Source organism: Cephus cinctus, unplaced genomic scaffold (genome assembly GCF_000341935.2).
Source record: "Cephus cinctus unplaced genomic scaffold, Ccin1 Ccin1_scaffold0617, whole genome shotgun sequence".
In the NCBI taxonomy this organism is placed as follows: domain Eukaryota; kingdom Metazoa; phylum Arthropoda; class Insecta; order Hymenoptera; family Cephidae; genus Cephus; species Cephus cinctus.
In genome coordinates this window covers 571579-586946 of record NW_014333261.1, presented here as the reverse complement: position 1 = coordinate 586946, position 15368 = coordinate 571579, and the positions used below count along the sequence as shown (strand labels likewise).

Genomic DNA, 15368 nt, shown 5'->3' with positions numbered 1-15368 from the left:
TTTTTTTTTTTTTTTTTTTTTTTTTTTGAAAGTGGAGATTTCACACCTGACACTTTAATAAGCAACGTCCACTTGTCATCCGTACAAATTTTTATTCATAATTCTTATCACATATAACGTATGGACGCATTGTGTTACGTTCAGCCGGTCGGAAGTAGTTAGAAGAATACTTGTTGGTAAATTTTTAAAATTTTTACTTGGAAATCAGGTAGACAATTAAACCGCGAGAATATTCAGTTAAATGCTCGCGTGAGACTCGCACGAGTTTCAGATAATGAATCCATCTTTTTTCTCATTCACGATGAATTAAGATAACGAGAATTCCGGTGTCCGGTGAAATTCTCCTGGGCACACGGAAATATCTAAAGTTAATTTTAAAAGGTTGTAAAAAAAATCTGATGATGTTTCACTGACGTTAAGAAGTCATTGACAATGCTGACACTTGAAATCTTAATGTCCCTGGCGTGTGATGTGCACCTTCACCCGAGTCTGATATATACTCACGCATGTTTTGTGTATGAATTAATTTATACCTTCGTAAAAAGTGTGGGTGATGCAGAGACTTTCTCCTTGGAACAAACTCCGTGCTATCGTTACTTCCATAACAGATCTTACTTTCTCCAGGTTGGTAGTAATCACGCACCAGACTGAGCACTCGCACGCATGGATAAATATAGTGCGCAAAAAGTGCCTGTACGTCGAAGTGATTGCATCATGTAAATATGAGATTTTTGGTAGACGATACAAAGAATGATGGGAAAAGAAATATGGCAAAGAAGTTTGAACTGTTTAACAAAATATTAATAGACGTTTATTTATATGAGAATTAGTTAACAATATAAAAACTAACAACAACAACAGCGTATAAAGTCAATAGTAACGGACAACTTGTACAAATCCCCATATACAAGGGCACATCAGTCGAGTAGCAATCGCTAAAGTACCTATGCATCTTATAATTAATATATACAGCGGCTTATGTTACATTCACGGGTTTTGTACGTGCTACGGAATTATCTGTATTAGCGACTGGGAAATTTGAATGAACTACCGTTGTCTTGATTGGCTGCTGGTACCGGTGGCGGTACCAGACCTTGGGATAACGTCGATGGACTTTGATTGGGTTGCCCCACCTGGAGAGACCTGTCCCATGTTACTCTGTTGGTATCTGTCAGTTGTTGATTTTGTTGATTAGCTGCTTGAAGACTGTATGGTACTATTTGAGGTTTTTGGGTTTGAGTGTCTTTGCGATCCTCCCATCCATGTCCATGATGATCGTGATGATCTTCACTGGGGAACCATTCGGATATCCAGACGGGTTTCCAGATCTTTTTCCAACCTGGTACCCAGATCTGCTTCCAGGCCGGTACCCAGATTTGTTTCCATGCTTCCTTCCAAGCTAGTTTCTTATCAGGAATCCACTCGAGCTTTTTATCTGTCTTCCATACTTGCTTCCAAGCTTCCTTCCATTCGAGCTTCTTGTCAGGGATCCAAATTTGTTTCTTTGCTGGTTTCCAGATCTGTTTCCAGTCTTCCTTCCATACAAGCTTCTTGTCGTCCACCCAAATTTGCTTCTTCGCTGGCTTCCAAATCTGTTTCCACTCTTCCTTCCATTCCAATTTCTTATCAGGTAGCCAGATTTGTTTTTTCGCTGGTTTCCAGTACTTTTTCCATAGCGGCTTCCAGACTAGCTTCTTCTTCCAAAGGTCGTGACTTGTGTATTGCCAGCCATGATCATCGGTACCATGATAATGTTCACCAGGGATGCCGACCTTGACCCACTCAGGTACCCAGATTTTCTTCCATGCTGGTACCTGAATTTCTTTCCATGCAGGGACCTGGATCTCTCGCCATATTGGTTTCCAGACTTTCTTCCAGTCTGGTACTTGAATCTCTTTCCACGCAGGTACTTTTATTGGCTTCCAAATAGGCTTCCAGACTTTCTTCCATGCCGGCACCTGTATCTCTTTCCATGCAGGTACCTGTATTTCCTTCCAGACCGGTTTCCAAATTTTCTTCCAAGCAGGTACTTGAATTTCCTTCCAAACAGCTTTTTGCGTGGGTTCCCAGACTGGCTTCCAGATCTTTTTCCACGCGGGCTTCCAGATCTGCTTCTGGGCAGGCTTCCAGATTTTCTTCCAGCCAGGTTTCCAGATCAGCTTCTTTTTCCAGTAACCTGGATCATGATGATCATGATGATCGTGATGATCATCATGTTCCTCGTGATGCTCTTCATGGTGATCACCTATTGGTGCTCCGTAGTTGTAACCACCCTCTTCATCGCCCCATCTTTTTTGAGCCGCTGTACCATATCTAGAATAAATTAATAAAGTCTCTTATTCAATTGATCTACGTCACAATAGCATTTGATAAAATATATATATTTAATTGAAGAAACTTACGGAGTTTGTTGCTGTGTCTGCTGCTGCAGCTGTGTTTTATCCAAGGCCTTACTCGCCACAAGAACGACTTGCAGTAGCACTACTAGTGCAGCCTAAGAAAAAAAAAGCATCAATGAGAAGATAAAATAAGAATTGAAAGTTGCCCCAGTCTGCATGAATGCCGAATAAAAGGAACACAAAGGGACATGACACAATGGATCGATTACCGCTATCAATCGATCGGTTCGTCGTCAATAGATTGCTACGGCTATTTTGTTAAAATGGACTTTAATTAGCATTCGAGAAATAGCCCGGGGCCAAAATCAATTTAAGCAATGCCGGAAGGAATCCAAGTAAAAAAGAAGTATATTCTACTTTCTCCGCCTTCGCATAATGAAATTAAAAGAAACGCATCCGCGATCACTTTCGACCGATCGATAAAATACACCTTGACACACCATTTTATAAATTTTAGTACCACAAAAACCCCAAATAGTGCATTCGCCAAGAAAATACCAACAAAACAGAGTAAAAATTGCTTCAAGCACACATGCAACAATATAATCTGATCGTCGTTCCCGATACAAACCCAAGATTCGTGCTCGAGTGCAATAGTAGTAATAAAAAAAGACAATCGTCAAAACGTCCCACTAAATCAACTTAACATTGCCCAGCTACAAGCATAGACAAATCCGACGAACGAAATCGGATAGGCTGTCAAGTAAATAAGATTGTTAAATACAATAAACTAACCGCGCATTTCAGGCGAATTCTCATAATGTCGAGGTGCCGCCCGTTGGGCTCGGGCGCGAATTCTTGTTCCCTAGGCTCAGGAAAACGTAGCTTACTTCGTCCAATCAGCGGAACGCCGTAGTTATATAGGCGCGTATCCTTCCCCAAGAAGCCGGGAAGGATGCACGAAACGGACATGGGTCGAAGAAGGCAGTCACGGTGGAGGAAGTGGAGCCCGTGGAAGTGGTAGGTGGAAGTGGAAGTGGGGAGAGTCGTGTCCACCCAGGTACATGGGTCCGGTGATCGAAAGACCTTACGTGAACCTTCCTCTTCTCTACTTCTCTCACGGTCTTAGTCTCTTCACCCAGAAAGCGATTACCATCGCACGGAGAAAGTGATCGAGAAGTTTGCCAGCCAACACGAGCCGCCATTACGCTCCTACCAGGACGCTGAAGTTCAGGCGCAAGGTTACGTATAGCAAGGTTACTCTTGCTCCAGATATTCATGATATTGCCGCAGAAACTCGAGCATGCTTCTTGATCGGGGAGAACCTGTCTCTCCTTGACTTTTGGGCCCTATCGAGTCCCGTTCGTTGTACAGTTTCACCGCCCACGGGAAAGAAACGTTCGCATCGGACTCCCAAGAAATTTTCTGCTTACGAGTAAGTTTCGCTAGAGTAGCGTGGACCATTTTTTAGATTAATTTCAAGGTCGTTCTAGATGAGATAAAATGATCTGTCATCGGGTCCATTAGTCATTGTGTAAGATTAGTACAATGTTTACGGTACTCCGTATAAGGTGTATATACATAGTTATGGGCATAATTACAGAATTTTCATTTATTTTCATATACTCTCTTGTTGAATTCTAGTTTTCGCTGTACTTCCGCTTTTTTTTTATTTACCAGCCGGAATTCCGACGAAAGTAAATTCCTTGGGGTCACGAGTTGGAATGATGGAGAAATGCTCTACTAAGAAGCGAAACTATCACGCTCGCCTATTCCGGTTTGTAAATCACATCAGGCTACGATCGGTAACTCCACGACAAGGTTACGCTTGCTCCAGATTTTTGAATCCAGATATATTATATATATGCGAGTCTCTTAATATTCGGCTCGCTTTCCAGAATCCAGGACGTAAGAAAAGTTTCACCGATGGTTGGCCGATTTCGTTATTTCATACGATCATTTATTTATATGATGTTACATTAACTATGAACTTCCGGAACTAAGATACGCGTGGGCAATAAAATTCTTGAACTCTCTTTTTTTTATAGAAAAAAGTTTAGATCAATTGAGCGGTGATCATGATCGATTGGATCGATCGATCATTCATAAGGGTACATGAAAAAAAAATTGATCTAATTTAATTCTTGATTGTTCAACACATTTAAAAAAAATTGTATAAAACTTACACATTTTATTTCGTACAAGTATCATTTTGAATATTTAAATTTCGAGTTGCTTTCTAAATATTTTTCTATTGATGCTCTAAACCTTGAATAGTTCATTCATTCTCGAGATGACCCGATCGAAAGTACGTTATGAAATACGCCATTGAAATACAATGATCCTTATAAAAATAAATTATATTAACAACGCGTCGGAACTATCGGCTATTCGTACAATTATCAACCAATTAAAAGAGGTTGCCTTGCCCTAAAATTCACCACCCGGGGCGATTGCTATAGCCAGATCGTCGTAGCATCAGCATTAGTATTTAATTATTATTCCGATCTCTATAAGCCGTCTCAACACTATAGGCGATTTATCAAATTCTCCGCATAAATTATACATCCGTAATCTCCAAAGTCGTGTTACTCGGACTCATAAAAATCATAAGTTTGTCACACGAGTAGCGCCTACAACCATTCGAAGAAAGTTTCAATTTAAAGCAACGATACCAATAGTCAACTGTATGTCCTATTACGCGTACATTAACCTACCAATAACCGTACGACAGAAACTGGATCTATCAAGATAGATCGTACCGATTCTTTTAGGTTAAATGTCATTAGCAATGTATGTAAATATACGCACTACGTCTGATTTCCTATTTCAATATGTTCCTTCTTTGCTGTTTCAATATGATCCTATTACGATATTTCCCTTTACGTTCGAGTATATCATAGAAAAGTTAATCTAAGAATTCCCAAAATAACCGAAACCTACCTTATTTATTAGCCCGAAAGATTCTCAGTGAAAGGCATTCGCTATGTAATCCAAGTCAGTGCAGGCAATGGGTTCGTGGCTTTGGTACTAATAACGATACTGGCTGCGTTTCCATTTAGGTAAACGTTACCCAACCTGAGAGCTTCACGCAATTAGAGTGCTAATCGTGTTTTCGCCAAGTCTATTACTCCGAATCCGTGACCCACGTACGCAACATAGAAACACGTAGGATACGGTTCATATATGTTTACCCACACGGCGTCACCCATCCGGTCGAGTAACATGGAGGCGTTCAGTGAAAGTGATAAGTGACCAATTGATGTAAGAGACTCTCTTTGAAGGCAGTCGGCAGTTCGCTGCGTAACGAGATGCACGTACATACAGCTTTGTTAATACAGATTATAAATAAATAGAGTTATTCAACCACTGTTTCAACGTACGAATCAAATGCGTTGCCAACTTCAGGTGATACCGCCACCAACAATCTTTATAGAGATACGTGCAAAAGTAGAAATCCTTTTCCCGTTATAAAATGGTGACTAATTAAAGTCATTATCAAGGTATACACTCGCTTGAATCAAGGAAATTTTTCAAGGTCGTTCTTTTCCTTTAAAACCGGATTCTTCTCGAGGTGCACAAACACGATTTCTTGTAGACCCCACGACGGAAACGCGGAGCCACGACTCTCTACAAGACGTATTCCCGTGTTTGGAGAACTGTGAGAATCGGAACTGTCTCGTGCGAGACACGTCTTTGATAGATAAAAACAAGTATCCTGAATTCTATACTAGTTGGATCTTAGAAGATCAAAAGGACCTATTTCTCGTATTTAAAAAAGCAAGCAAAGAAATCTTACTTCCACGTCCCTGACCGAGTATTTATCTTGTACAAAGAAGATACACCCTGCTGAGTATGCTTGTACCAGTCCAGTGATCACATTGCGAGCAGCCATCCTCGAAGATCCGTAGACATTACTCCCAAGACGTGAACGCGAAATCACGAGGCCATGACTAAGCAAAAAAAAAGATTCTTCCTCGAAACAACTATCTTCCTCCAAGTACCGTAGACTGGCCAACAAATCTTTTTTCGCCTACCTCTTTCCTTTATCAAAGGCTAATGACACTTAATGCGTTTCTACTACGACTTATGACCTTTTTGTTTCTCTGCTAACAAGAAAAAAAAGGTTTACATAGTCAACTATGTATTATAGCTTATACGGATCATAATCATGTACATGGAGGCTAGGGTCACCTAGAGCATCCACTCGGTAATGCATTATGGCTCTTTAACTTCTCATGGAGAGTACATATCGACGCGAGATCCATTACGAGAAAGTTGCGATGCACGAGCATGAAATCTATTCATTTATACGTAATTCAGGGAATCTTGACCGGGTTTATGATTAATGACTATTAAATTAATCGAGGGTAAGAGTAGTTTTCGATTTCCTAAAGTTAGAATACTGGTATCCATTTATTTTATCATATATCTTTGTCAAGTGACCACTTCGTTCCGATGCACTGTATACATACAGTTTTTCAAAAGATCCTAACCGGTACCATGTACCGTTTCTTCGAGAGCTATCTAATGTCAGTAGCTTGATCTTCTAGCAGAGGCCAATTTTCTCGACGGATCGCGACACGGCAAAAAGCTTGCGGGATCGAAACAGAAGAATGGAGAATCTGTGCAGGGTTCGTGTGTGTCACTCCATACATAGTTACGTGAAAGTAGCCTTGCTCGTTTATACTCCGGATAGTTATTGGCCGGTCGCGTCCTGCATAATCTACTTTAGCTAATGCGTGGCCACGCAGAAAATTGGACGAGGTATGTAGGAGAGACAGTGCGTGACAGTTCAGATAAAATTTTAGATTCGCGATCGTCCATTATTGTGGTAGTAAAGACAGTCCTTGATTTAAATAGTTTTATTAATTTGACTTCTTAGAATATTGATAACGACGCTAGTAGATGATACTACTCGTTGATCGAACGTGACTGAATACTCATACTAATTTTCTTCCTTTCTCTATTAGTATCGATGCGAGGAAGACGACGGCAGTCGCAACTTGGTACTAATTGACGGATCGCTGCATTTAGTTCCTTTTACTTCGCACAGTCTCGCGTCTATTTCCTCAGGCTGGGCGCAACAAAGTTAATGAACTTTCTTGTTCACCAAACGCCTAAGGACTGTCAGTGGATATTAGGAACGGTGCGAGTCTGTATATCTTTTTTTATACGTTGAATGACGTGCTTGTCTTTTTGTATGTTTTTGAATTTGAGAGTGTCCGGAAGTGATCGCTACTCGTAAAAGGGACAGGGGAGACTAGCTATGGCTAGGATGCTAAGATACCACTGTGGTGGTCCTGCATTAACATTTTGCCGAATATGACGTAAACTATGAAATTAAGCATAACTGGCTTTCAGATATAAACACACCAGGATGTAAATCTGAAAACGGCTGCATCGTGGAATTGGGTCGTATGAATAAATAAATACAGGAGAGTGTTTACACGGTGAGTGGGTGTTGAAGAAAATTTTTGAAAATCACGTTCAATTATTGGCCGTAACAAAAGATTGATTTTTTATAATTTATATCTATCGGTATTATATGTTATCGACTGATAAAACAATTGTCACGGCTTTTGGATGTTGATTGATTTTATGAGTATTTTCAAAAATGATGGCTCGATTGCAGGTCTCTTGTATAAATCGTGTGTATATCCACGACTCACTTTCTATTGGGTAATACATGTGATCGTATAAGTCCACATGGCTGAACGTACGCCATACATAAAGCATGATCAACTTTCGATAGACTGATTTCTTGTGGTTAAACCAGATTCGATCATTATTCAATGAACTTTCCGTAAATATTCCGAATTTTCATCACGGACATTAATGCCGACCGGGTGATAAGAATTAAAATGAAAAAAATTTTCATCGACAATTTTTAACTTCATGTATGATTTTACCTGTATTTAAATCTGTATTTTTCATATTCACAGCTAGTACGTGGGAATACCTTTAGTGGGAGATTCAAGAAACTATAGTCAAGGTGGTGGCGACCAATTCGACCAATGAGACCCCGACTGCGTAGTGGGGAGAATTTCTTTTAAAAAGCACCGAGATTCAGGACTCGTCGGTCATTCGCTGAGACGAAGCCCTGGAGAAATTTCTTGAGAAATGCGGCGACATGTGCTATTCGCGTCTGGCTTATGCATCCTTTATCGGATCGATATTTCCGACAGGTCGAAGGCTATTAGGGTTGGTTTTCACACGGGAAGACTTTCACTTGCTATGTGCATCGGTACGAAGCCTTTCTCTTAAACTTAGTTGCAGTACTGTATACATATAAATGTATATATGCTATATGTATAGTCATATCGCGAATAAGATTTATACGTACGGGAAATGTTGAGGACGTGACTGCTTCCAGGGGTCTGAACAACTTGTACGGTCGTTCGAAAGTGAATAATTTTATTCGCCATTGAAAAATCTTTGAGAAAGAGAAAAATTGTCTTAGGTGTGTCTTTGTGCGTAGGATGGAATTTCTATAAGATCCAATGGGTCAAGTGTGGCTCTCTCTGAATGAGAATAAAATCCTACGCTAGTACGAGAGAGAGAGGACATTTTTTTCAGAGAAAAAGAAGCGGCATATTTAATAGAACCTCGTTCAAAGGAATCCTGTGAATTATTCTCAGAGAAACAACACTTTTCACGCGCTCTTACTCTTCTTAATTAGTAAGCGATTAATTACGCTTTTTTGTAGGTTCTGCAGCCGTAATCGCGAACGAGAAAAGTTTTCGTAATTAAATGCTTCGAGAAGATGCACCTGAATCCCGTTAAGGGAAGACTATTTCCGGTTTCCTTAAAGACAAGCAGATTGGCGCGTATAAATGGGGTCCCATGCTTGTGAAGGAAAGTCAAAGTACCAGGAGAAAGTAAAGGTCATGGGCCCATTTCATGACCCTGGGGTATTCACAAGGATCGTGTTGCTCCCTTGAGATGTATCTTATCCCTAGAAAGCATCTTCTTCCGATTTCGCCGTCTCGGATAAACGAGACGATAGAAACTCGTTAGAGTCGCTGAAGAGAAGACTTTCATGCAAATCGACCGTAATGACGTCAAAAGTCATAAGCGCCGATTTGTGCGTAACGAGTTCAGCTACTTCGGGAATCAAGATTAGTTGAAATCTTGGGGTTATACGTGTTGGAATGTAAAAGCAGTGAGTTAGTAAAGATAAAACGTGTAGAGAATCAAGATTAAATGCTAAAGAAGCCAGAGTGCTTCCGTGTGCGATGAATCTTATGAGGGCGACAGTTCGGCTTGGCTCATACTTTTATATTGGACTGTTGTCAATATTATAATAAAAGGAGTTACTTCATTTATTTTTCCTTTGAGACGTAAATTCAATTTTCTTGTAAAATATCTTTATTTTATTAAAAAATGAACAAATAGGTATAATAGTACAAAAATAACAGTCGGATCGAGACCCGTCCTCAAATTCATTAACATTATTTACAAGATGCACCTATCGTGACCGGTGAACGCTTCGTCGGAACGTCATTCGCGTTGCTCTTGGACTACCAGCAGTTACGATACCGGTAGTTTTCGTTATTTCCCCGCTGACATTTTGATGCATATATAAATTGGATGGTAAAACTTTCCATGTTATCGCATCTCTGAAAATATATGTACATGACAGATATGTATAATTGTTAAAATAGAATTTCCCAGCAAGGAAAATTCGCGTTGCGATATAACGTGGCAGGGCCGGAATACTATGACCTCTGATACGGTGAGATACGAATGGAAGCTTGATGCGTATGTCACGTTCGAACTGTTGGTAAATTGAATATTGTTGTACTTATTTATAACCATGTTCCTCATGATGGGGTTCGGCAGGGACCCAAACTTTCTCCCACACTGGCTTCCAGACCTTCTTCCAAGCTGGTACTTGAATTTCTTTCCAGACAGGCACCCATTTGCTCTTCCACTCGTCTTTCCAAACTTGCTTCTTTTGCGTGACCCAGATCTGTTTCTTTTGTGGTACCCAAACTTGGACAGATTCCTCCTTCCAGATGAGTTTCTTGTCAGGGACCCAAGCCTGCTTCTTTTCCGTTTTCCAGATCTGTTTCCATTCTTCTTTCCATTCCAATTTCTTGTCTGTCGCCCAAGCCTGCTTCTTCTCGGTTCTCCAAATCTTCTTCCAGACAGGTTTCCAGATTAATTTTTTCTTCCACAGATCATGGCTAGTGTATTGCCATCCCTCGTGATCCTTACCGACGTATTGTTCGCCAGGTATTCCTATCTTTACCCATTCGGGTACCCAAATTTTCTTCCAGTCTGGTACCTGGATTTCCTTCCATATAGGGACTTGAATTTCCTTCCAGATTGGCTTCCAAACTTTTTTCCAAGCTGGTACCTGTACCTCTTTCCAGATGGGAACCTGGATCTCTTTCCAGATGGGTTTTTGAACTTTCTTCCAGGCAGGAACCTTGATCTCTTTCCATGCTGGCACTTGAATCTCCTTCCAAACTGGTACCTGAATTTTCTTCCATACCTGTTTCCATGTCATTTTAGATTCCGTCTTCCATTCTTGCTTCCATTCGGCTTTCCATACTAATTTCTTCTTGTATTCACCGTGTGGCTCATGGTGAACAGGCGCGGGAGGACCATAGGAAGGAGCTGGGACTCCGTAAGATGGTGCAGGAGCACCATAGGAAGGTGCAGGAGCACCATAAACAGGTCCTAAGCCTCCAGAACCCCCACCAAAGCCCCCATCGAATGATCCTGATCCCCCAAAGGATCCGTGATCAGAGGTCGGAGCGCCATAACTAGGTGAAGGTGCTCCGTAGCTGGGAGCCGGAGGTCCATAACTGTCAGCAGGAGCTCCATAAGATCCCGAGGGCACTGGCGGGGGAGCTCCGTAAGAGTCCCCTAATCCTGCTCCCAAGTTTGCATCCGGTACACCATAAGAAGTTGCTGGAGGACCATACTGATCAGACGGGGCACCATACTGCGGACTCGGTGCTCTAAAAATCATAATTTCAAATTATACCAACCGGCCCCCGAGTTCCTCTAACCTAAAACTCTGTACTCACTCTTTCTTAGCTCTGATAGGATCCCCAAGCGCCGAAACGACAAACAAGCACCCTAGCAGTACCTAAAAAGGTCCGACATTAATACTCCCAGATATTCTTAAGGATCTGCACGAAGCTTCATGGAAAGGGCCTAAGTGAAAGTGAAGTTCAAGGTACAGTAAAACATAGGAAAGAGAAAAAAATAAAATCATCAGTCAGGAAGAGTCTGTACGCAAACCCGTTTCGCGTCTTGGCAATGACGTTTCTTTAACCATCACATACACGTGTTCCTTATCCTCATTTTTGGCGACCCACCGTATCGTCGCGTACACGAGTTTCGCTCGTCCCAACGACCGATACACAAGCGCGCATGGGCCTTTACGACCGCAAGAGCGAAAGTTCGACAAAGGCGAGCTCAGATAATTGCGTCTGTGAAAATGGGGTCAATTCCCCGTACTTTTTACGGTAACCTTACGAGCGTGGAATCTCGGAAGTATACAGTGATGATCAGCGATTCTTCCCTGTACCAAACTCAGTTGAAACCAGTGAAATCGCAATGTACCGTAATCATTGAACACGACCTCTCTCAACAGAGCGTTTCACTCTTGTTACGAGAATAATAATACCGGCACTTGACTCCAGCTACCCGACCGAAGTCAAGATCAAGGACTGAACTCGGTGCATAAAATTATCATTCATTTACCACTGGCAATAGACATTACACAATGACAGTTATCCGAGCTCCGTAAATTCCATAAGTAGATTTAGCGTCAATCAAACGATTTACTATTTCGCGTGGATAGGTACAGTCAATACTTATTTTGAGAGCAGTGACACTGATTGCATATATATTTTTGAATGACAAAAAAAAATTTTTGAAAAAACGAATTTTTTTTTCATAATAAATAATTTTCTAGTCTCATTCTTTATGGACCCGCGTCCGAGGTCAGTTTCCTCAAATTCTCACTAAAGGTTCAGACGTCGTATTTCTCTCTTTTAAACTTTTCTCCGCGCATCCTTTGACATTCCCACAGCACCAGCACTTTCACGTCACATAAAAATAAGGTTAGTCGGTAAATCAGCGAGCGAATAAACACTAACCAGGGTAAATCGCATTTTGGCTTTAATCTTTCACGGCAAAAACTGCCGTTTTTCCGGTTCGTCACTGTTCTGGCGAATTCCTCAAGATTTCCGTCGCTTTTATAGCGAGTCTTACCTCCTAGATGTTGCCCTGGGCATGGAGACATTTTGAGGAGGGATACCTTGTGATGACTATATGGGGGTCAGGCTGTTCTTCTAACAAGCGCCGTACCCTGTTACTATTCTGGTGGGGACACGAGTACCTCCAGGTTCAGTGTTAGGAGTTCGTATTTAATGCCCATCACTTCATTGGCATAAACACACCAGACCACAATAAACTTGCGCAATCAAAGAGATGCAATGGTGAGAGCTGGTTCCCTTGGTGAACGCGGCATGAGAATAAAATAATCCTTAAACCTTGAGTAAAATATTAATGGCCCCGTGGATGCTTTAAATTCAGCGAAAACACGCAAACTGTCTATGCATAAACCCTCAATCCCGTTTATAGCAACCGTAACGCTTTTGAATCAGCACAGAAATACAGTCAATCTATCGATCAGTGGACTGAAAACATTCTCTCTCTCGATTCCTGAATCGATATGACTTTCCGGAAGAAAAATCATCTACGTACAGCTGAAATACTGTTTTTTCCACTGTCACGTGTGTATACGGTGTCTCCGCACTTCCGTAAAACCATTAGTTCTCTCGTGTCGTACCGCAGGCGATGCAGGATCGAGACTTTCCTTCGATATAGTGTAAAAAAGAATCTCACTGTTGAGCCATAATCGCGAAAGTGCCTCAGGATGGCAGTGCCACAGCGAATTTCAAACATACGTATACGCGCATGCGCGAGAATACATGCTCAAAGTACTTACACGGTATTCCGCTCGAAAAATGTCTAAGGACATAACCTCAAATTCTCGACACGAAACGCGTCTAACGATTATAAAGCGGTCGTTAGATACCTGGTTGAAGAAATAGGAGATCAAAAACTCATATTGTATAGGAATGAACATGGAAAGTAAAAAAAGAAATTATAAAACCGAAAAGGAAAGTTTTTATTTTTGTAACACTTAACGATCTTAATTCGTCATGAATAATTTTTTATATAATTGCCATCACGTAAAACACCCGCATAATGTTATGCGCGTTCGATACTCACATATATAGACGTGCGTACAGAGAATCGAGAAGGCTAAGGAAATACATTTCCGTATGTTATTAATGTAAAAGCCTCTCTTTTCGCTATTCCCAAAGCGAGCCATCTCTACGTTATTCTACGGGAAACCTCGGCCGTTTCACACAATCATCTCGATTGACTCCTCCAATTGCTACGATGGGTATAGTACGTATATACGTCCATCGGATGCATACATGTTTACGTGAAGGATGCTACAGAGGAAGCGACAGCCAGTGAAAGTCGTTAAGCGTAAGCGCAATGACGGTACAGAATCCAAGAGAAAAAGTTTCACGTGAGTCGAAGGATTAATAGTTTTTTACATCGATACAAGCTATTACATGGTTTTTATACGATATGCCTAAGCGAATTGGACTGCCATATCAATTTATGTCCCCTTTGATTAAGGAAGCTTGAACGGTCTTTTATTTGCCATGTCAGGGATCCTAATTCGAATATTTACGAGTCTCCTGTTACGTAACCGGGCAATAGCGTAACGAAATTTGTACCGTGTAACGTATCATATGATAAAACAAGGAAGTAACGAAGAACTTTGTTTCACTCTCCATTACAGCTTAGCTGCGGGTCATTCTGCTGGCATATTGTGCAATCAATTGGCGAGCTGGCTGAACGCGGCAGTCGTACGGATTCCTGTACTTTTATGGCGGATTGCCCGCGATTACGCATTACGCATTAGCGAGGTTTCATCGACGGAAAGGCAGTGAAAACTCATAGGCCATCGCGGACGTCTGGCATCGGTACGAACTAGAAACCGACTGTTAGCATAGCCCTGTGTACAGGGTACAAGAAAATACACATGAAATTACCCAGCGTACGCCAGAAGTCCATTAGCCTTTTTTTTTCCTTAACAGCATTTAACTTCTGCAACGCGAAATAGCAGGCAGGCGTGACCGCGCAAACGCACGAATACGCAGATTTAACGAGACAGTCGCGCCGTTACCGTTTCCCATAGAAATAATCAAGGTTTCCTCTCTGGTCTTGCTAAAAGCTGCTTTTAGAAATCATCGAGATTCCTAGGCGATACGCGCTCTCGTCTCACGGTGAAAAGTGCAAATTACGCGCGTTATTAGGATTAGAAACTATCCTCATAGGGGACAATGGCATTAATGTAAGCACCTGGCGCACCCTGATTTCAGACTTTTTTTTTGGAATACTTTGTACGATCGACTATGCTTAAACTATCACTGATCTACGTGACGAGCAGGTCAAGCCAAATAGTATTACATGATACAAGCTAGACGGTTTAATGCCGATTGGTAAACCATGAACTATTTGGAAATAAAAGAAATGCATGCACCGTACTGTCAACCAGCCTTCGTGGTTACTATTGACTACGCATCGCGTGTCAACAATGTACCAGTAACATATCGACTTCCTGCTACGTTCAGAAACTGAAAACTAAATGAAAAAGAATAATCAATCACACACCGTCCAAGGCGACGATAGTAAATCCTTTCGTTCGAAATCATTACGAAAGAGAATTAAAGTTACGCAATATTCACTGTACGACGCTCGTCGTTTAATTTGACGAAAGCTTTCGGCAGCATTGCTCCGCCTACCAAAATAAGGCCTTGAGAAATTGCTTGAGAGCTGGTTACCAATAATTTCTTTTAATGACCCAAATCAAACCTGCCTGTTATCATCTTTCTTACGTAATTATACGTTAATTACACGTCAGCCTTTCTTCGGCCCTGAAAAACTTTTCACCTAGCACGAACAATCTTCGCG

General features: G+C 41.3%; 2 protein-coding genes across 2 annotated transcripts; both read right to left on the bottom strand.

The window, feature by feature from the left end:
• Window positions 1–788: 788 nt before the first annotated feature.
• On the bottom strand, window positions 789–3253 carry LOC107269251. The gene is made up of 3 exons (XM_015742886.2): window positions 3135–3253; window positions 2403–2494; window positions 789–2313 (listed from the first exon to the last, which is right to left on the bottom strand). The coding sequence occupies exons 1-3, from the start codon at window positions 3156–3158 to the stop codon at window positions 1023–1025; spliced, it is 1407 nt and encodes a 468-aa protein (XP_015598372.1). The 5' UTR covers window positions 3159–3253; the 3' UTR covers window positions 789–1022.
• Window positions 3254–9692: 6439 nt separating this feature from the next.
• LOC107269244 lies at window positions 9693–12556 on the bottom strand. The gene is made up of 3 exons (XM_015742877.2): window positions 12464–12556; window positions 11384–11445; window positions 9693–11314 (listed from the first exon to the last, which is right to left on the bottom strand). The coding sequence occupies exons 1-3, from the start codon at window positions 12476–12478 to the stop codon at window positions 10147–10149; spliced, it is 1245 nt and encodes a 414-aa protein (XP_015598363.1). The 5' UTR covers window positions 12479–12556; the 3' UTR covers window positions 9693–10146.
• Window positions 12557–15368: the final 2812 nt, after the last annotated feature.